Genomic DNA, 22,939 nt, shown 5'->3' with positions numbered 1-22,939 from the left:
GGAAAAGTAATGCCAGCAGGTCAAATAGGCCACAGTGAGAGAAATACTTTATTTTTTTAACTTTCATTTTCTCAATCGCAGTGAAATAGGGGCTTCTGCTGTAAGTGTCAGTGAAAGACCGTCCACACACAGTGAAATTGTGCGCAATTTCTGCGTTTTTAAGTAGTTAGGGAGCGTTGAAAATACTTACGCTCGCCTCCCTCGCCATAGTAAGCTATCAAAACATATGAGATAAATGACGTCAGTACACAATAACCGGTTATGATTATTACTGAACCGATACCAAATTGTCCGCGTCTGCATCGCGGTGCACCAAATAAACAATTAATTTTGACACCCCTAGTGGTTTGGTCTATTCCAAATATGTTAAGAATAATAAAATTAATCCTCAGAATCAGACAATTGCATAATTGTCATTATTATTATTAATCAATATTATTAATTAATCATTATTATTGTTGAATATATATATATATATATATATATATATATATATATATATATATATATATATATATATATATATATATATAGTATGTATAGTTGAAGTCAGAATTATTAGCCCCCCTGTTTATTTTTTTCCCCAATTCTGTTTAACCGAGAGTTGATTTTTTTTAACATTTCTAAACATAATAGTTTTAATAACTCATTTCTAATAACTGATTTATTTTATCTTTGCCATGATGACAGTAAATAATATTTGACTAGATATTTTTCAAGACACTTTTATACAGCTTAAAGTGACTTTAAAGGCTTTAAACTAGGTTAACTAGGCAGGTTAGGGTAATTAGGCAAGTTATTGTATAACGATGGTTTGTTCTGCAGACAATTGAAAAAATATATAGCTTTAAGGGGCTAATAATTTTGCCCTTAAAATGGTTTTTAAAAAATTTAAAAATGCTTTTATTCTAGCCAAAATAAAACAAATAAGACTTTCTCCATATACAATATGATAATATTATTAAATATTAATATATTATTTATTATTAACATTTCTTTCAATGTGTGTAATAAGCATTTATTTATATAAAGTAATATGGCAGTTAATGATAAATTAGCAATATTCTGAATTATAACACTATTATTACATTATTATAATGTCAACAGTTATTGTTAGTAAATTATTGTAATGTCATTAAATATTAAAAGTAAATACAACTTTCTAAATAATTAAAGAAACTTTGACAAACTTTATAAAAAAATTTTTTAAATGTAATGTAAAATTCTTAAAAGTAAATTTACAAAAAACGAATTTACTATTAATTACCACTATTACTACATATACTACTAACAACAACTCTAACAACAACAATAACAAAAATAATAATAATCAATTATTGTTAATAAATTATTATTATTATTATTATTATTATTATTATTATTATTATTCGGGCGACACGGTGGCGCTGTGGGTAGTGCTTTTTTGCCTCACAGCAAGAAGGCCGCTGGTTCGAGCCTCGGCTTGGCCAGTTGGCATTTCTGTCTGGAGTTTGTATGTTCTCCCTGTGTTCAGGTGGGTTTCCTCCGGGTGGTCCGGTTTCCCCCACAAGTCCACAGACATGCGCTATAGGTGAATTGTGTAAGCTAAATTGGTAGTAGTGTATGTGTGTGAATGAGAATGTATGTTTCCCAGTGATAGGTTACAGCTGGAAGGGAATCCGCTGCCTAAAACATATGCTGGATAAGTTGTCGACCCCAGATTAATAAAGGGACTAAGCCGAAAAGAAAATGAATAAATGAATTATCATTATTATTATTATTATTATTATTATCATTTTTATTATTATTATCACTATTATTATCATCTACCTTAACGGTAACTCAATTGTGAACAGAGCTCTGCATGTGAACTGTAATGCCACAGTTTAACATTCAGAGAATTGTAACAGTGTGAGCTGCATCCGTCCTGAGGAGTAAACGGTGTGATTATTCCTAGCAACAATAAACTACTGTGCACTAACTCGCTGTCCCACCCCGATCACCATTCCTGCAAACACTGCTTCCTTGACTCACACATGACCGCTTTATATCTCAGAGCTCGGTCTCTGCACCCTTTCTCTCTTTATTTTTGGTGAACACACAAGCACATTTGGCAGCGTCTTCATCAGAGAGGAGCTAATATTTAGTCTGAGCGGTTTACAGGAGGCATCGATCACAGCAAACGTCCAGCACTTATCAACAACATGCACATCAGCGCAGTACTTAGTATCCGGTGAATCATTGTCTAAAGGTTACGCCATTGATGGAATAACGGTTTGTACAAATGAATAACATGAAATCTTCCTGAGTACTTGTCCAGCATGGAGTCTTAATTAGGGTTGAGTACCGAAACCTATGTAACCGGTACGGAGCAGACCAAATCAGCATATCGGCGCCTAATTTCAGTGCCACTGGGGCTGCTACAAGGATGTAAGAAGCATCAAAGGGTGCATCTAAGGCACACATCGATACAAGTAGTGTCACACCAATTTTCTAAACATTTAATTCTGGACAACTTGAATGAAACATTCAAAGAGCAACTCATGTAAACACCTTAATCACATTATTTATTGTCTTATTCAGATTAAGGCAAACAATTAGATTACTGATGTCCATGTAAACATAGTCACAAGCCCCAACCACTGATCTTTATAGAGAAATTAGTGGTCCCAACCCTAGAAAAAAGGTGTTCCCTGATTTTGATGACAGCCTTTCCACAGGTAAGTAGTAAGCTAATGTAATGTTAATTGCATAGTGCAAATCTTAATCTTAAGCTAACAAAACAAATGATCAAAAGAAATAGATTAATGCAATTGAATTATAAAATATGAATTGATGTATACTTTAAAATGTAATTATATTGTTCAATTAAAATTATTAAAATATATTTTTTTGTCAAATAAAAGCCAGAATTTTGTGGCTCAAAAATATCGGTTCAGACACCGTTTTGGCACCGGTACTGTTTTAAAAGTATCGATTTATCATCTGTATCGAAATAACCTCAAACAACACCCAACCCTAGTCCTAATATATTGAATCTAGAACTTTCAGAAACAACATTTATGTTAAAATATCTATTATACCTCATTAGGCTGTTTAAGAATGATCTGATTTCACACGTTTCAGGAACAGAGACATATTCTTTCCGTTTCACAAGTTAAATGTGTATAATATCACTTTTTTTTACAGTTTCATTATTGTTGGTTTGTTTTTTATTGACTTTTATTTGATAATTTGTACTCTTTTTAAAATCTTTTTTAAAATGCAACATTTCATTATTTTTCATAATAAAATAAAATAAAAATATATTTAATAATACTAATAATAATAATAATATTAATAATAAATAAAAACATAAAATAGAACAGAATAAAATTTTAATTTAAATAAAAATAGAATAGAATAAAAAAATAAAATAAAAATAAAATAAATAAATATATAAAATAAAATGGAATAGAATAATATAAAAAAGTAAAATAAAATAAACTATGATGGTACTATGATTATGATGGTACTCCTTTTAAAATGCAACAAATAGTGGATTTTCTTTAAATACAGAAGTAAAGATTATTAGCCCTCCTATGATTAATTGAGCAAGGAATTTTCCACAGCATTTCCTATAATATCTTTTTTTCTAGAGAAAGTCTTATTTGTTTTATTCCGGCTAGAATAAAAGCAGCTTTTAATTGTTTTAAAACCATTTTGAGGTCAATATTATTGGTTATTTTTTTCTCGATAGTCTACAGAACAAACCATTGTTATACAACCTAGTTAAGCATTTAAATGTCACTTTACGCTGAATGCTAGTCCCTTGAAAAACATCTAGTAAAATATTATTTAATGTCATCATGGCAAAGATAAAAGAAGTTGGTTATTAGAAATGAGTTATTAAAACTATTACGTTTACAAATGTGCTGAAAAACATCTTCTCTACGTTAAACATAAATTGGGGGAAAAGGAGGGCTAATAATTCTGAATTGAACTGTAAATGGCCAGAAAAAAAACAAAAGTAAAATAACAAAATAATCCAAGGTTACACATGCTGTACATAAAAGTGAAAAAGCAAACACAAATGTATTATTTATCTGTTTATATAAAATATTTGAATAAAATATATAAAAGAAATCCTGGTTGTCTTTGTGCAGGTCAACCGTCTATTTGTGCCACAGTTCACTACGACTCGCCAAGAAAAGCACACAAGTACACCATTTTGATAAATCTACATCGGTCAAAACACAACAAAAAATTCAATGCCAGTTAATCCTTAAAAAGTATCCATGTAGTTTATTCACAGAGTTGAATATCTGGTTGTCAGAAGAATGACAGATGACCATGATAACTTGTTGCGACAAGCACAAAAGATATTTACCTCATAGAAGAAAGTACATGGATTGTATTTTGGGTTGTGCTTCTCCTATTAATCTTCATTTCTCACAACTGTGCCTTCACAAAGAGTCAGAGTAAAATGTCACACTAAATAAAGACCAAGGTCATGATAATATTTTAGATTGTTTTCCACCAAACCCCAGATCATATTCCTCTGAACACTTTATGTATGTAAAGTATGTATACTTAAATATACAACCTATATTTTATGGAGTCATTGTGTAATACTCTTGTATCTTTTTAAAAATGCTTAATGGTGGTTTCTATTCCGAGGCATTGGCAACACCTTTTCCATGCTATCTAGTTGTTAGCTTACATTAGGGATGCACCAATTAGGAATGTTTAACCAATCCTGATATTTGATAACTCTTTCGATTTGGAGCCAATGTTTAGGAAGATAAATCTAATTTTTTTTCTAACTTTTTTTTGCATGATTAAAAACAAAAAAGTCAAACAAACAAAGAACACCCATTTTTGTTTTAAAATCGTAACTTTAGAAAAGTTTGAATCTCTGAATTTTAGAAATTAACTATTAACCTAATTTTAATTGACTACAATAAACAATTTAAATAAACTATATTGCCTGACAAACATAATGCATGAAGACAAGGTAAATAAAGTCTGTGACCACAAACCAAAATCAAAATACTTATAAAATTTACAATGAATAAAATGTTATTTTATTCTGATACAGCTTTACAGCTTGATACAGACTTTGTATGGATTTTTAACAGAAAGGCCAACTAGTGATACCACAGGATTTTCTTGCTACTTCATCTGTGAATGTAAGAGTGGTATTTTATTTAATGAAGAGAAGCATTTGAGCTCTTACACATAAGTCAGTCTTTCTTGCAAATCTATGTCATCTTTATCATAACAAAAACTCCCACACCACATCTTATATTCTCATTCAAGCAACATTAGCTCTTGTAAAACGCAGGTTTGCATGTCACAGAGGCGCAGGCAGCAAGCACCTGAAGTGGTTCAACCACCGGAAATAATGTAATACTTCATTTATCAGTTTGTTTAGATTGTAGTTTCCATTTAAGATACACTGTAAGAAATCAGTTAACTTAATTGTTTTTACAAATTTAAGTGGATTGAACATGACGTCACCTTAGAATCATAAGGTTCTATCTGACATTCTTGTTAAAATTGAGTTATTCACATATTCTTATAGATTGACAACTTATTTATATTATGGGATGTTTTTTATATGTTGTTTACATTTTAAGACTTTTTATTTAAAAAACATAAAAGGTTTTATCTACAAAGTCGAACTCTAGCTTGGCTCTATAAGGTTCTTTCTGTGAACCAATCAGCAGTTCGAAAGCACGCATGAGGACCAATCAGGATCAGCTTTCTTTGACACACTATAGTCAACTAAATAATGCCGCACCAGACAAAATTGAAAAGAAACCTGAAACTGAAAAGATGTGTGTAAATGTGATGATTTAGAAGCACTTTTTGACACTGAGATGAAATTTACAAGTTTACATGTTGAAAAATAAATTAAATGTGAAATTTTTATTTGTGTATACATATTCACTGAAACTGACTATATATACACACATAGTGTATATATAGTCAGTGTATTCACTATATGCACTGACTATATAGTGTATATAGATGTGTTTTTTCAGCATTTATTAAACTAATTTGCACATTGTTTTCTTTTAAAGTATTAAACTTGACATTAAGCCTTAAAAGGCAAATACTTGATTTAATTCATGGGACAAATTCAATAGTTCATATAAAGCATAAAACTCAATAAATATGACCATATTAAATACATAAAATTAACAACTGCACTGGATAAAATATTTATCATAGCTTTATTTTGAACAAGAAAATTATTCATCCTAAAAAACATTAAATAAATGTTATAGAAAGCAAAATATTTTACTTTCTCAAGCATCAACATATTGTTACAACACCAATTTTAATTTATTGTATTTCTTGATAAGTAATGCCTTAATGAATGATCTACCAGACAGAACCTTATAATTCCAAGCGGAAAATGACTTTTTAGAATTAGAAGGTTCTATCTGCATTTGCCCTGTTTGTTTTACCCCAATTTACAAATGTGAGAATTTTGATAATTTACATTTAGAGTATATTTAGGGTCTCAGTCATATTACTTCATGAAGGAGAACTGTTACACACATATTGTTTGCTATATGGAATGCAAAAACTTTGAAGTTCAATATCTCAAAATCATTCAGAACACAGACAGAACCTTATAATTCCAAGGTGACGATAAAATAATTAATATGTCCCAATAAACTCATTTTAAATAAGTTCTTTGAATAAGTTACTCATTTTTGAGTTTATGTTTCCCTTACTATATGTATATTTTTATTATTATAAAAAAAACTAATTTTGTGATGAGAAAAAGAAAGAAAAGCATATGGCAATGCACTCTTAAAATAAGGGTTCTTTATTGGCATCAGTGATTTAATAAAAAAAATGTATAAGAGCCATAGAACGGGGTTCTTTAAAATGATGAAATTGTTCTTCAGACTGTGAATAAAAAATAGCCCAAAAAGGTGTCTCTGTGACGCTTTATTTCATAGTACAATTCTCTTTATTAACAAACTATTAACTGTTACTTTTAGCTCAATAAACTCTTAACTTGCAGCTTATTACTGGTTATTAATGTAGTAGTTGGGTTTAGGTAATGGGTAAGATTAAGATCATGCATAATATGTACTAAATTGGTACTAATAAACAACTAATCTCCTAACAATATGGAGGTAATATTGAGATTGGTATTTAAATTAAAGTGTCGCCATTTTTTATTATAGCATCATTGTAAATAAAAATGTTAAGTTCTTCCAGGCACCTTTATTTTTAAGAAGTGTGGAACACCCTTGGGGTGAATAAATGCTGAATGAATTTTCATTTCTGGGTGAACTATACCTATTGCCTACCATGCATAAATTTACATGCATGCATACATGAATAAGTTGTACTTGCTGACAATTATGCCACGATGCAAAATGCAGGATTGCGTTTTTAATGCCATATCAGCATGCAATTCCATTGGAAGGAAGTTATATGGAGGAGTACAGGTCATCGCTGTCCTCTGTTCCCAATACTCATGTTCATGACGCACTTTGTGGTTGAGCTCATTTAAGCACCAGCAGACCGGGGTGTCAAAACTGTGGAAAACCGTTTTCTTTTTTTTACCAGGAAACTGCCAGAGAAATATTTTCCCACATTGGATGCTACAAAAGCTGCAGGCAGTTTAATCTTGTCTGAACACAGCTACAGTAGGAACAAATCCAGACCGGGCAGTAAATAAGACACAGAACTAATAATGCTGAAACTCCCCACGGGGCAGGAATGTCTAGGTGATGTAACGATTGATGTTATACGTTATGAAAGGTGTCGAAGCAATTGCTACAGCGGTTTGGGCGGTAAACAGCGTATCCTTGACATTCTAAATCATTGTTATTGTGTTGTACAATCTAGAACAAACATGTCACTGTCGGTATGTCACTGTGAAGACTGTCATGAGACACTAATTATATGTTTCCCAGACAAACATTAAGGCTGATCATAGACTGAGCCGAATTAAAAGCAATAAATACTGACACAGACAAATGAAGTCTTTTCTTTGTCTCTGCTGATGGCAAACAGGACCAGAAAAAACCCCACATGATTACCTCAAACCGTCATCATTTAGGGTGTGTTGACTATAGTCATGTTTGAGTGGATTAAGATGATCGATGGTGTGATTTCTCAGATAACAAGGTTGATAAAGTATATAAGCTGCAAACTAAACTACTGAGATGACAGTGTTGTTATCATTATTTATAAATGTAGTCAACGAGGCTATTACAGTTTTTTTTTTACAGATGGTACTGTTTTATTAATAAAAAATCATTTACATTTAGATCCTAACTCATGCTCCTGCTATTTTCATTTTAAACTACTATCAAATGTGCATTTCTAAGAGACAGGCAACCAAACAAAGTGCTGTTACTAGATATTACTCTAAAATGTTACTCTGGAGTTTAGGGTTGGGTCTCGTTTGAGGTTATTTCGATACCGGTGCTAAATCGATACTTTTAAAACGGTACCGGGGCCAAAATGGTGCATGAACCAATACTTTTGAGACACAAAATTATGAAGGATAAATATTTTAATCATTTTAATTAAACAATAAGTTTAAAGTACACATCAATTCCTATTTTATACATTTCAATTGAATTGCATTAATCTATTTCTTTTGTAAATATTTTGTTAGTATAAATTTAAGATTTGACCTACGCAATTAACATTAATTGTGGAATAAGGCTGTGGGAAGACTGGAAAAAATAAGGGAACACATTTTTTCTAGGGTTGGGGCCACTAATCTCTCTATATAGATCAGTGGCTGGAGCTGGTGACTACGTTTACATGGACATCAGTAATCTAATTATTTGCCTTAATCTGAATAAGACAATAATATTAGTGAGGTGTTTACATGTGTTGCTTTTTAAATGTTTACGTGTGTTACAGCACTTAGACCAATTAACATTTGCATCACCATGTCATACGTGTTTCCTCCGGAGATTCATGTATAACTTCGAATGTTTAATTTTTCAACTGTAACTGCAGTTCAGCAGTTTCACCTTCATTCAGCAGCTTATTGTTCATGCCCCGCGACAAACTGAGGTATTGGATGAGAATATGAAGTAAGGACTGGTGGAAGAGTGTTGTTTTAATAGAATTTGATACCGTACGCTGAATGGAAAGAAAAAAAAACTGCATTTCACAACGTGGGTGTCTGTGGTCCTTTAAGGTAATGAAAAAATCACTGCTTACATGGTAGACTCTTAATCAGAGTATTGTCTTAATCGCATTAAAATCGGAGTATTAGTGTCCATGTAAATGCACTCTGTGAAAGTGCCAGATGATGTCGCAAACTGTTAAAGACTGTATTCCTCTGCCTTTAAGTTGATTCCATGTGCCCCTCAAATGCTTCATTAAGTTTGACGTGATCCCCCCTAACACGCAACTGTAGAGTGCTTAGTTTAAGCAAATTTGATGAACGCAATCATGCTGAAGGAATTCGCTCACCGGATGTGCTGTACTGCACGCGCACGTTCCCTAAAGCAACAAGAACAAAAATCTGACACAAAGCATGCGGTCAGCATTCGGGTCTCATTCGACATTCGCACACTGAGAAGAGCAGAGCACACACATCTGAATTCATCTTAACGTGAGCGCTTTAATGTTCAGTGTTTAGAGATTATTCATATTAACCCCTATTTGTGTAATAAACAAACGAGTTGAGAATCAAAAGACACGTGAAAGAGAAACCAAAAAAGTGCAATATTCCTGCTGCCGCCTGTTTTCACCATTATTAATCAAACAACAAAAGGAGAAAATCCCTCACTGTTCTTGACTGAAGGACTTTTGTAGCTAAAGTGTTTTTCTTACAGTAAAGATGCTTATAGCACAGTTTGTTTCATATTTTTATTCTATTGTATTTATTTCTCTCTCCTTTGCAGGGAGGAAAATAACTGTATATATGCAGTTGAAGTCAGAATTATTAGCCCACAATCCTGAATTATTAGCGAACCTTTTCCCCCAATTTCTGTTTAATGGAAAGAAGATTTTTTTTCAACACATTTCTGAAAATAATATTTTTAATAACTCATTTCTTATAACTGATTTCTTTTATCTTTGCTATGATGACAGCACATAATATTCTACTAGATATTTTTCAAAGTACAAGTAGTCAGATTGAAGTGTGATTCAAAGGCTTAACTAGGGTAATTAGGCAAGTCATTGTATAACAGTAGTTTCTGTTGCAGACAATCAAAAATATTTATTGCTTAAGAAGGCTAATAAGATTGACCTTAAAATAGGTTTCAAAATATTTAAACCTGTTTTACTCTAGCCAAAATAAAACAAATAAGCCTTTCTCCAGAAGAAAAAAATATAGGAAATACTGTTAAAATTCCTTGCTCTGTTAAACATCATTTGAAAAAAATTCACTAGAGGGCAAATAATTTTGACTTCAACTGATAATCGTTTTGAATAATCGTGACTACAATTTTGACCAAAATAATCATAATTATGATTTTTTCCCAAAATCGAGCAGCCCTAACCCATGCGTGCCTTTGATGTACCCCTTAATGCTTCTTACATCCTTGTCGCAACACCAGCAGCACCGAAATTAGGCACAGAAATTCATATCTGATTCGGTCCAGTTCAATACCGGTTACAAAGGTATCATTGCCATAGTGGCACCGGGTTTCAGTACCCAAGCCTACTAGAGACTTTTCTTGGCCTCTTTTAAAGTTTTGGATGTAAAAAGTGAATGTAAAAAAGGGTTTATAAGATATAAAATGACAAAAAGCACTGACCATAGAAGTGGTCCATATGGCTCATTTACTATATGTCAGGAACAGACCACAATTTAAAAAGATAGTTGACCCAAAACTGAAAATAATTTACACAACCTTCACTTGCCACAAACCTGTTTGAGTTTCTTTCTTCTGTTAAAAACAAAAGAAGATACATTGATAAATATAAAATGACTTCCATAGAATTTGTTTTTCCTATTTTTAAAAAACTAATAAAGGTTTGAACCCACTTGAGGGTGAGTAAATAAGGAGTACATTTTCATTTTTGGGTGAACTATCCCTTTAAATGTAACTAAACAAAATTTCACATAGAAGATCGATTTAAGTCATATATTCAAGTGTAATTCAAACTTCAAAAAAAAAAAAAAAAAGTTGGACATCTCCGCCCTCACTGTTCTTGGAGTTCATTCAAATTCATTCATGAGAAAAGTAACAACATCCGATTCACAAACAAGTAGTTCTTCTGAGTCAGAGCTTGTCAATGAATTGCCTAATCCAGGTAACAAAACTGGCTTAAATAATATATCCTTTGTTCAGAAATGGTCTGGTTTACTGGTCTGTTCCTTACAAACACTTAAAATATAGCATGCAAGTCGTTTACCACTTTTAGTAATCCTTTCATGGTCCTTTTAAGATGTTTGGAATATTTTAAAAGCTTTGGCTTCCATTTAATGTGCTTGCAAGTAAAAGGGAAACCAGTCCATTAATATAAATCTCTCCCTTCAAAAGACATCCGTTATTTTTCAAAGATTTTGCAGCAGTAAGATTTATCTTTCATCATGTGACACTAAAGCCTGTCGTTTGCGGCTTTATATGCTCTAGTTTGTTTTTTAAAGCAGGATTTATTGTGACTGACTGTTCGTGTTGTTCACTAGCTGAAAATGCAGCCATGGTGAGTTTGACTTTCAAAAGTTTTCAAAACTTTTGAAATGTATTCAACGCCCCAAACTTTTGATTAGTGCTGTAAGCCATACACATTTGAAACTAATGACTTTATAACCTTCATCTAAATTTAAACCATTCCTATAACAGCAAAAATAAATCTGTAACAGCATTTAGAAAACACGCTTGACTGATTTTGATTTGTTTCTTGTCAGCCATGAAGGTCTGAAAAAAATAAGCGTAGAATGTTCAAAAAGTGTTTTCAAAAGTTTGTCAGACCACCAGAGCACTATTGCAGGGTAACTAAAAACAACTAAATCCCATTCAAGATTCAAAGCCTCCTAAATATGTTCCTTTGAATCATTTTCCATCCCAAATGAAGAGCTGAGACTGATATAAAACACACAGATATGAAGGTGCTCTTACGGTGCAGGCTGAGGGAGATGTTGATGGTCTTCTCCTCCGTGAAGCTCTTGGCATTGGGAAACTTGGCACACTTGAGTTGCGAGGCAGTGGGAGAGTCGCCCATGTGGATCCAGCACACGGTCTCCTGGGCGTAGATGAAGTCCATAGTGGTGGTCTGTTTGTCGTTGATGGTAATGGGGTTTGCTCCACTCAGAGAGGTGGCTTGGATGTTTTGGGAGTTGGCTATAAGGAGGAACGGTAGCCGATCCACTGGGTCTTAAACATAGACAGGGATAAATAATCATTATTTTGGATTATAGGGATGGACATTGAAGCAGATTTTCATATTTGATTTGAGTCCAGTTAAAAAACACTCCATCTGATTCTACTGTTGATACTCTGAATAAAGAATCAATACAAATACATCTGTTGATATTTCTGAAAATGATCAGTGAACACTATTTCAGGTGAGGGGTTGAGAACCCACCTCTACATTTCAGATGAATGAAATCAGCAGTCATAATATGATAAATTTTTTGAAGTCAAGAGACTTCGAACATACAGTACATAGACATACACATACATATAGATGTACATAGATTACAAATATGTGACCTCGGACCACAAAACCAATCTTAAGGGACCATTTTAAAGCAAGAGCAGACAGAGAGCAAGATGAACAAGCAGAAAGAATTGTATGTGTCTTACCATTCTTGGCCTTGCATGAGCGGTTGTCCAGTTGCGGCAGGTAACCCTCCACACAGCTGCAGGTGTAGGAGCCCTCCGAGTTTGTGCACATCTGACTGCAAGTCCCGTACACGGCACACTCATTAAAGTCTGAAGTAGAGAAAGCCTCATGGTTAGGAAAAATCATGGGAAAGGCGATCAATATTTCTAGTTATCGTTCTATCAGAAAATAGACCAAAAAAATTATTGACAGGTCACCTTTGCATGTCTTTCCATCTTCTCCCACTTCATAGCCATTCTTGCAGTAGCACTTTGGACCAGACATAGTCACCGAACAGTTGTACTGGCAGTCCATGATTGAGCATTTACTAGCAAGCTCTAAAAAGTAAAAATAAACAAGAACAGACTGTTGATAGAAATTCCTACAGTGAGAACTGCACAAGATATAAAGAAAGACAAATAAATTTTACAAATATTACTGTATATATAAAATAAAAAACTAAAATTCTAGCAACAAGGACAACTAAACTAAGGACAAAACTATAGACAGAGATTTTATACTTATAGATATTTTATATGATTTGATATATAATATGATATATGATATATATATATGCTATGCTATTGCTTTACGATATGATAATATGATAAGATACATGATATGATTCGTTATGATACATGATATATATGATGCATGATATGATACAATATATGATAAGATACGATAAGATATATGACATTTTTTATGCGATATGATATATGAGATATGTCATATAATATGATATATGATATGATTTTATATATGACACATGATATGATACAAGAAATTATACATACAGTATAATACATCATATGATACAATATGATATGATACAATGATATGTGATATGATATGATATATGACATGATATATATGATGTTTGAGATGATGATATGATATAATGATATATATGAGACAATCTGATATATAAGATAGGATATATGATACGATATGATATGATATGATATGATATGATATGAAACTTTATCTTAAAATAATGATATGACTTAATACATGATATGATATATGATACGATATGATATGATATGATATGAAACTTTATCTTAAAATAATCAGGCAAAAACAGTCCTGTTGTCGACAAACATTACTAAAGCTAAATAAAACAATTGGTTGGCAATAGGACAATTTAGCAAAACAAATGTTTATGTTACTAATAAAATTTTTATATCCTGTCAAAAAAATTATAATTCAAATGAAAGAAAAAGAGTTTATTACAATTTCACATTAGGCAGATTTTGTAAGCAAGTCATTTAGCTTTTTCAAGCCTTTAATCTAGAACGCAATCAACCACATAACCAGACCACCATCAATTTAACCAAGCTGACTTACAGGCAGGGTTGCCAAGTTCACAGATTTCTTGTCTAATTGGGCTACTTGGGTTGTTGTTGTTTTTTAATCCTGTGAGTTAAAGGTGTGACATATGCAATAATTATATAACTAATGATAAAAAATCCTGTGCTAGGATGCCAAAAAAATGTAAGAACCCTTTTGTGAGGTGCAGGGGTACTAGAGGAGAGAGGGTGTTTCCGTTCACGTGGTAACGGTCAAAAACTATGGCTAAATTATAACTAAAAAGTATATGTAATCTACTGAAAAAAGTCAGTCCATTTAAAAGTCATTTAAGTCCACTATAATGTTAAGATTTTTACCTTAAAAAATATTAATTAAGAAGTTATTGACTATTATTGGTCCTGTTTTTGACCCCTTGTCTGAATAATCTGTATGAATGGATGTGGCTGATTGTAGACTCAGAGGTAAACGCCCACTGCCCTGATTGGCAAACAGTATGGCATATTAGTGACTTCGTTGGCACATGCGGCTGTACTCGCAGATGAATATGTGTTAACTCACAAAAATGTTTTATGTCACTATGTCCTGAAAAGTCACAAGCTGAAAACACGCCATCTCACACATCATATTTTAAATCTAGCCCACCTAATAGCAAAAAGGAACGTGAATGTTATTACTGTCACAAGAAAGGGCACGTGATTTCCGATTGTTGGACACTAAAGAAAAAGCAGCAGTCACAACCAAAGAGCGTAGGCTTTGTGAGAACTTGTAAAACAGTACTGTGCATACAGGTGAAGAAGTGGATGAGAGTTATCGACCTTTTATGCTTAAAGGGTTCATTTCTCTTACGGGGGAAAAAGGAGGATCAGATCGATTAAACATTCTTAGAGATACTGGTACAAAGCAGTCATGTATTTTAGCTAGTAAAGTACAATTATCTGACGATACTTTCTGCGGATCTAGCGTTCTTGTTCAAGGTATTGAAATGGGTTGTGTTAATTTCCCACTGCACCTTGTGCATTTGCAAAGTGACCTGTGGACCGGCTTTGTGCACGTTGCTGTGTGTCCGTCATTGCCTGTGAAGGGACACTTTTTTCCTCAGAGTAAGGTGGATAGGGAAGATGTCGTACGACTTCCATTTTGCAAACACGTAGACAATCCATTGTTTAAAACACCAGGTAAGAAGTGAACACCATCTGTGTATTTATTTTTATTTAGTTCAGTATAGGGAATATTACGGCGCTTGGCGCTGAAGATTTTTCTTTTTCTTTCTTCTAGCGAGTTAAGGGGTTTGTTTATGAGAATTGTTATGCTATATTAATTTCTTTGATTTGGCTTCACTATCTTGAGTTGACCTAATTTTGTTTGATACTTTGTTTGAATTTGCCGCTTTATTATAATTGTAAATATCTCTTCCTTTTGTAAATATATTTGGGCAGTCTGGTTTCACTTTGTACATTAAATCACTTTTATTGGCAGTTTTGTTGTTTGTGTCTTTTACTTGCATCCATCACTTGTGAAAGTACCACACCTTTTAAATGTTATTACTTTTACCCTAGACTAACATCAAAGAGGTTGTAACAGATGGAAACATAGCTATAGTAAGTTCTGACACTTAAAGAATGTTTTATAGTACTATGGATCATCAAATGTCAAAAAATTATTTTACTTTTATTACTAATATTGAGTGATTATCAAAGAAAGAATCATGTATAATGCATACAGTGAGATTAATTATGTATTTTTAAAATGGGCATTGGCATATTTTGAGCTTTGATTTTATTAGGCTAGTTCTGACTGGACATTGGGCTTGCTTGCAAAAATTATTTGCATTTAACAATTGCAAAAACCTGGCAACTCTGTCTACTGGCCACATACAAGTCAACCTCAGCGCCTACAGCTCGCTGTCCAGCTGATCAACCAACTAAAACCAGTTTTACTCTCTTACAAGTGTCTCTTTTGTGCAAACTTGACACTTATCCTAGAGATAACCATGATTTCCATGCACAGGGAGTACAGTGAAAAGCTTTTAATGCTCTTAGTGGAGCCTTTAGGACATCTTGGCAAAATATGAAAGAGCAACAGGGGCTTCGCTGCTCAACTAACCCAAAACACATACACACGGAGAGCGTATGATTAAAAGGTTTGTGTGGACACAGATGAGTGAACTTGGTTTTATACTGTGGGTATTGCTGTGCTGCCAAAGACTGGATCACTGTCCACCAACCTCTGCATGAACTCAAGACTGCGGCTCCACTCAGATAAAAAACAAGTCTCCGCGTGCCCACCGGATGCACACAGGTCTGAGAAAACCACATTCATCAAAACAGTGATTTGGTTTGATATGTTAATGTGGGAACGGTTCAAGGAAGCACAAAATAACAATGGCAATATTTACTTAAGGAACTCCTCCATAATCTTATGGGATTTTTTTTATGCTTGGTACATCCGTCTCAGTTGATATGATCACAAGTCGACAGCACTAAATACAGTGCAAATGCAGTCTGATGAATCTTGCCAGATGAAACATGATCCAACTGCTCAAATTGCAAAAGGGTTATGGGGCATTTTTACTATAAAAACTAATTTCAAGAAGTTTAAAAGTCTCAAAAGGAAAATAAAGAATTATAATAACGACCTTTTAAAATATATCATTTAAGATGTGCACATTACTATTCAAAAACATTATAACTTTATGCACTCAACAAAGCTGCATTTATACGATCAAATGCAATAAAACATTAGTATTGTCCACTAGATTAGAAGATTTTAAACAAACATTTGATATTGGTTAAAGAAAGCCTAGACTGAAAGTAAAAATTATAATTTCAAAAGTTTAAAAAGCTATTTAAACAGACATATTTGTTTTCTAACTGGTTTGAGAAAGCCTATACTGGAAGTTCAAATGTTTTTTTTTAGTTTGTTGTCATAACACGAAAAAACACAAAACAAAACGAAAACAATAAACTAAACAAAAAAACAACAAAAAAATAAAATGAACAAAAAACAAAACAAAATGAAATGAAAACAGAAAAAAAAAGAAAAGAAAAAACAAAACAAAACAAACCTAAACTAAAACTAAAATGAAAACGAAAACAAAAACAAAAACAAAAACAAAAACAAAAACAAAAACAAAAACAAAAACAAAACAAACACAAAACGAAAACAAAACAACAAAAACAAAACTCAGGCTTTCCTAGCTGCAGCAACTTACATTTTATTGGTATTTTGTGCCAATTTCCCTGAACAGATGATGGAAACAGTACTTTTACAAATATTTCCTTTTTCCAGTTTTGCACACAAGCTACATTTGCAATCTAGAATTGAAATGTTGCTACATTGTAAAAAATATATATATATCTTGCTGACATAAATATTTTATTTTTAATCAAATTAACTTTTTTAGTAATCTGAACGTGCATCAATCAGATTAAAAATATTGAGTCAAACTTTGTATAAAAATGTAGTTGAAACCTGAATAACTTAATAAAAATAACATAAAAATCCTTGTTGATCTGACTTTTTGTTGACGTCAGCAAACACTACATTCCAAGATTGGACTCCATTATGATTTAGAGAGCCCACAAAGTTGAATCTGCCCACAATGCACTGCAACTTTGAAAGAGAGGGCAAAGAGGAGGAGACAGAGACTCGGAGAAACCACACCAATGTACGCTTAAGGACAATGAGAGTCCTCAACACACTAAAGCCATGGCACAGAGCGCTACAATAGAGCTTTTGTGTAATGTGTAGAGAGGAAGATGTGCAGGCAAAACACCATGGCCTGTATCGAATCAATTCCCCCTTACCATCCAACCCCAGCTCATACACTGACCTCACACCCACAAACTACTCCAAACACAGCCAAGGGCGTTCGGGGCGTAACACTGGCCACTAAAGGCTGTCAGTCATAAGCAGGTCTAGACAGAGTCTGCATACATTTTCTGTATTTCATACACTCATTTTCGGGAAATACAAGTGTAATTTTGTGAAATTAATTATGGTAAAGTATGTGTGCTGTATTACACTCTCCTGAGTAGTTAAATCATTAAAGTCTTATGGAATTTAACCAATTAAAACTTTACAAGCATGAACCATTGCAGGTGTAGATTCCACATGGTTGTACTTGTGACATATTATTAAAAGGAATGCTGTGGGTTACATGCAAGTTAAGCAGCAGAGTTTGTTAAAACAAGCTGAAAATGCATTGACAGTTGACAGTATTTAGAATGGAAAGTTGTGGAGCAATGTGGTGTTTGCCCACTGAAGTTTACTCTAAGTCAATCTCAATCAACATCAGGTTTATTTGTGTTATTTGATTTGAGATACAAGTTGAAACAATTTTTGCGGTGTTGACTGATATCTGAATATATGGACAGATCGGGTAGTTATATGAACTAGCCATTATCTCCCTCGAGAACTATTGTAGTTGTGTTGAGGGTTTGTAATAACAGAGTGAAGTTTTGCAAATGATGACGTTTTTACAAAAGATGATTACAAACTTTTACAACACATGTTGCTTCTATTGTGCAGGAGTTAGACCAGGGGTGCCTAAACTCGGTCCTAGAGGGCCAGCTTTCTGCAGAATTTAGTTCCAACCCCAATTAGACAGACTTGAACCAGCTAATCAAGCTCTTCCTAGGTATACTTGGGCTGCATCTGAAACCGCCTACTACCCAGTAGGTACTGCATTTGAATTACGGTACTACTCGGCCGTTAGAAAAGTATGTTCTGTACAGTATGAATGGGAGTAGTATGAATGGAACTTGGATGTACTACATCCGACATTTTGTCACGATCACGTGACCTACCAACAGCATTTGTGTTGATTCACTTGCCATTCATGAATTCTCTCACAGGCATCATAGGAAAGCAGAGCATGCATAGGATGCACAGTTCAGAATCTTGCCGGAAGTAGTAAGTCATCAGGGTAATTCTCACATACTGTTTTTCGAATTCTATGAATTCAGACATACTACTCTACTCACATACCGTTTTAGCGTACTATATAGTATGAAAGTATACCATTTCAGACACAGCCTAGTAACTTCCAGGTAGGTGTGTTGAAGGAAGGAGCTAAACTATGCAGCAGGACACCAGCACTCCAGGACTGAGTTTAGGCACCCCTGGGTTAGACCCCACTCTGAAGATAATTTAGATCCCGAAACTAGTTCTTATAACCAAAATTGTTACTAGTTCCTGTGGTGTAAGCACACCGAAAATTGATACTTCTTTCAATAGTTTCAGGAACAATGAATATGTTCCTCCAGTGTGAAAGCCCCCCGTAATGGATGCACTTTTAGGGGTCACAATGAAACCTGACTATGGAATCTCCTTGATTCAGCTGTATGCGCTAACAGCTAACTAGCAGGTTTGACCAAAGCTCAACGATGGACTAACATTGGTGTGTCTTGGCCATTAGACCAATGTTTTCTAACCAGGAACTAGGGGACCACTGAAAAACTTCCACGGAACTTCAAGGCTTTCTTATAAATAAATAAATTTTAAAAAATAATAAATAAATAAATAAATAAATAAATACCATAAAAACGAGATATTCTTATTTTATTTACACCTAAATAAAAAATGTATGTATATTAATGAAATCTTATAACACCATGCAATTTTTTTGACTGAATGTACATAGTTACATATTTATCAAGCTTTAAAATATGAAGAAATTGCTAAAATTATTGAGTAAAATAAAAACAAAACTAAATAAAAAAATAAAAAAATAAAAGTCTTTATTTTTAATCCTTATGCAATAAGTCATGGAAAAAGTGTTAAGTCTTAGGGCTTTTGAATATTGTTGTAGACAACGAAGGGCCCTGACGTGAAAAGGTTGAATAATCATCATCATTTGAATGATTTTTCCAAAAGCACTCAAAGATTCCTTGACATTTCCAGGTTTTCCACACCCATCAGAACCCTGGGAATAATCCTGTAAGCAGGAATCTACTTCCAGTTGGCAAGTGCGGTCTCCGATTCCCACAGCCATGCCTTGCCTTGTGGGTTTTTAGATTGGTATGTAAGCCACATGTTTGTGGTTTATTGGCGCAACAAAAATGATTCATCAAACATCATTTAAGCAATCAAAAGCGCAGCCAACATTCCTTACAATTAACAGTGAAGTGCTGAAAAAAACAAGTAAGACCGAAAGTAAAAGAGGTTTGGAAGAATTAATGCCACACCACAGAATCTCTCGAAGCAGACAGCTACAAAAATACTGGCAGCCAGGCTGAAAATCAGTCTTCAACCGCACCATATGCTAACCACTCAACCTGTTACAGCAGGTCCAGGGTCAGTTCTGTTCCTGATGTCTAGACCAAAAAAAAACTTCTTCAAAAACCTGTTACTAAATGCTAAGCACAAGCAAAGAAGTCCAACTTTGGGGAGATGCTATTAATTTAGCAACATTTCTTAGTAGTGAGACAGTAGGTTGCACTGCTATTCCAGTAAATGCTAAAGTTTACAACAAGTAGCATAACTAAATGGCACATCACCTTGCTTGTCACATTTCATCACTGAAGCTTACAAAAGCACAAACTGAGGCAATAAGCAAACACTTTGAGCAAATCTCAAACAAAAAACAAAGTCAAGCCATTCATGGTGAGTCAGTCTATTGCACGTACTGGTTAATAGAGATTTGTTTGAAAGATTATACAACTAGCTTTCCTATAACTCATCATGCATCATTTACATAATCATTTATTTTCTATAACATGAGTATTAGGAAATACTGAGATCCATAATAATAGAAAAGAAATCATAATAATATGCTGATTTGCAGCTTAAGAAACATTTCTACTTCTTATTATTATTGTCCATGCTACAAACAGTTGTGCTGCCTAATATTTTAGTGAAAACAGTGGTTTATTTATTTTTTTCAGGATTTTCTGAAGAACAGAGACAAAGTGTTTGATCAGAATTAGGAGTGTAACGAATCACAGTTGGTACGTCATTTGTACGGATCACAACCCATTGTTCGGAACACACATTGCCTGCGTATTATAAAAAAAAAAATTTACTGGTAGATTATTCCTAAATTTGTAACGATCACAGAGAGATCTGGTCTCGCGTCTTTCAAAGCACATGTATGATAGCATTTAGGCTTTCCTGTAAAATATCATGATGATGGAAGAAGTTGTGGTAGGTTTTTCGGTGTGGTGGATTTCATTAAGAGTGTTTTCTGTCTACTTGTTTAGCCTGCATCAATGCATTCAGTGTGCGCTGCACGATTAATCATTAAAAGTTCAGGATCTCAACACCCACGCAGCATAAATTATAAATGATGGTGATTTGCATACGTTTATTAATCTTTCGAAACGCTGCATTCAAATCTGTGTTTGAAAAATGCAAAAATCAAGAAAGAGATTCAGTCTTTAGACTTTTGAGTTAGTTATAAAGTTACAAACTGTCAAATAACACAGAAGTACAGAGATAACAGTTTATAGTTCAGATATAACCACTGATGTTTATGGTAAAGGTTAAAATCACAGTCATAAGCATTTAACGATGCTCAAAAATGACATTGTAGGCAGAAATGACATTATTTAACCAATAGGCCAGCCATCAGAAATACACCACTTAATAATTCTTCAAAAATGACACAGCAATGCAACATGAAGTTTTATGAGTGAATAACTGAATCATTTTTTGAAAATGAGAAGAATTATAATGTTAGATTTATACATGTAGTGTTATCTGCAACAGTAGTAGTAACAGTGAATTTTTCACAGTACTGAATATTTTACAATTCATCTTTATTCAGCTGATTATTAATTTTTAATAAAATTACAGGTTCTAAGTTCTGTTTGTTAAAACCAATAGTGTCTTGCAGTACTGTTTTCGTAATAAATGGAAAGCAAATTACATTTGTCTCCTCGCCTTTTTGGCTGAACCGAAAAATGGTTTGTGATCCATTACACCGCTACTACTCAGAATACAAATAGAAACAAACAAGAAACAAATATTAATTAAGGTTAAGGTTTCCATATCCTGGACCAGGCCGTATCCTGAGCAGCTACTGTGGTGGTCATGGAAGATTGGAGAACATGAGACTGATTCCTGTGACGCTCCAGAGACAGACGAGTCTTCGCTGAGGCCAGCTTCCAGCCTCCGCCACTGAGACTGCAGCTCTGCACAAGACGTTTGGCCAGCGGAGAAATTAAAATGGTCTTGCCCAACTGAGCCTGGTTTCTCTCAAGGTTTTTTTTTCTTCACTTTCGCCATTTAGTGAAGTTTTTTTTCCCTCTCCGCTGTCGCCACTGGCTTGCATGGTTCGGGATCTATAGAGCTGCGCATCGTTGGATTTGCTCTTCAGTGTTTGGACTCTCAGTAGTGATTATTAAACCACACTGAACTGAGCTAAACTGAGCTGAACTTAAACACTAAAAACTGAACTACACTGTTCCAGTTTACTATGACCTTTTATGTGAAGCTGCTTTGACACAATCTACATTGTATAAGCGCTATACAAATAAAGGTGAATTGAATTGAAAATTGAATTGAATTAATTTGTAAATTTTGTATGCATTCACTGACACGTTTAGTCAATTTAATGCATCCATGCTAAATAAAAGTATAAAATTCTTACCAAAAAATTACTTTTTACTGATCGCATTTTATAACAGTGTGTAAAATGTAAATATATGCAATCACTGCATACTGTTTAGAGAAAAATACACACAGTATATTTTGATTGCATTTTCTTAGTTTTAGCGGTGGAAGAAAATTGTTACACCACTATACAAGAGCAAGATGCAATCAAAAAAAAATACCTGAACCACTTATAACACTTTGTAATACACTTTGTGGCATGTTTGTGTGTAATATTTCTCATGTCTGAGCTCTCACGGTCTGTCTGGTGGCAGGTTCCTACATG

General features: G+C 33.6%; 1 protein-coding gene across 1 annotated transcript in view; it reads right to left on the bottom strand.

Annotated features, from left to right (window-relative positions):
* Positions 1 to 20,053, bottom strand: part of lrp1ab (low density lipoprotein receptor-related protein 1Ab) — a 146,084-nt gene extending 126,031 nt beyond the window's left edge. The window contains exons 1-4 of the mRNA XM_056449612.1: positions 19,974 to 20,053; positions 12,963 to 13,138; positions 12,726 to 12,854; positions 12,039 to 12,293 (exon numbers count right to left, since the gene is read on the bottom strand). Coding sequence (XP_056305587.1) covers positions 12,039 to 12,293; positions 12,726 to 12,854; positions 12,963 to 13,138; positions 19,974 to 20,053 — 640 coding nt within the window. The remainder of the gene's footprint in view (positions 1 to 12,038; positions 12,294 to 12,725; positions 12,855 to 12,962; positions 13,139 to 19,973) is intronic.
* Positions 20,054 to 22,939: the final 2,886 nt, after the last annotated feature.

The sequence above is a fragment of the Danio aesculapii genome, chromosome 23, assembly GCF_903798145.1.
Source record: "Danio aesculapii chromosome 23, fDanAes4.1, whole genome shotgun sequence".
Taxonomy (NCBI): Eukaryota; Metazoa; Chordata; class Actinopteri; order Cypriniformes; family Danionidae; genus Danio; species Danio aesculapii.
The sequence above is the reverse complement of the archived record's forward strand: the minus strand, read 5'-3'. Positions and strand labels throughout refer to the sequence as shown.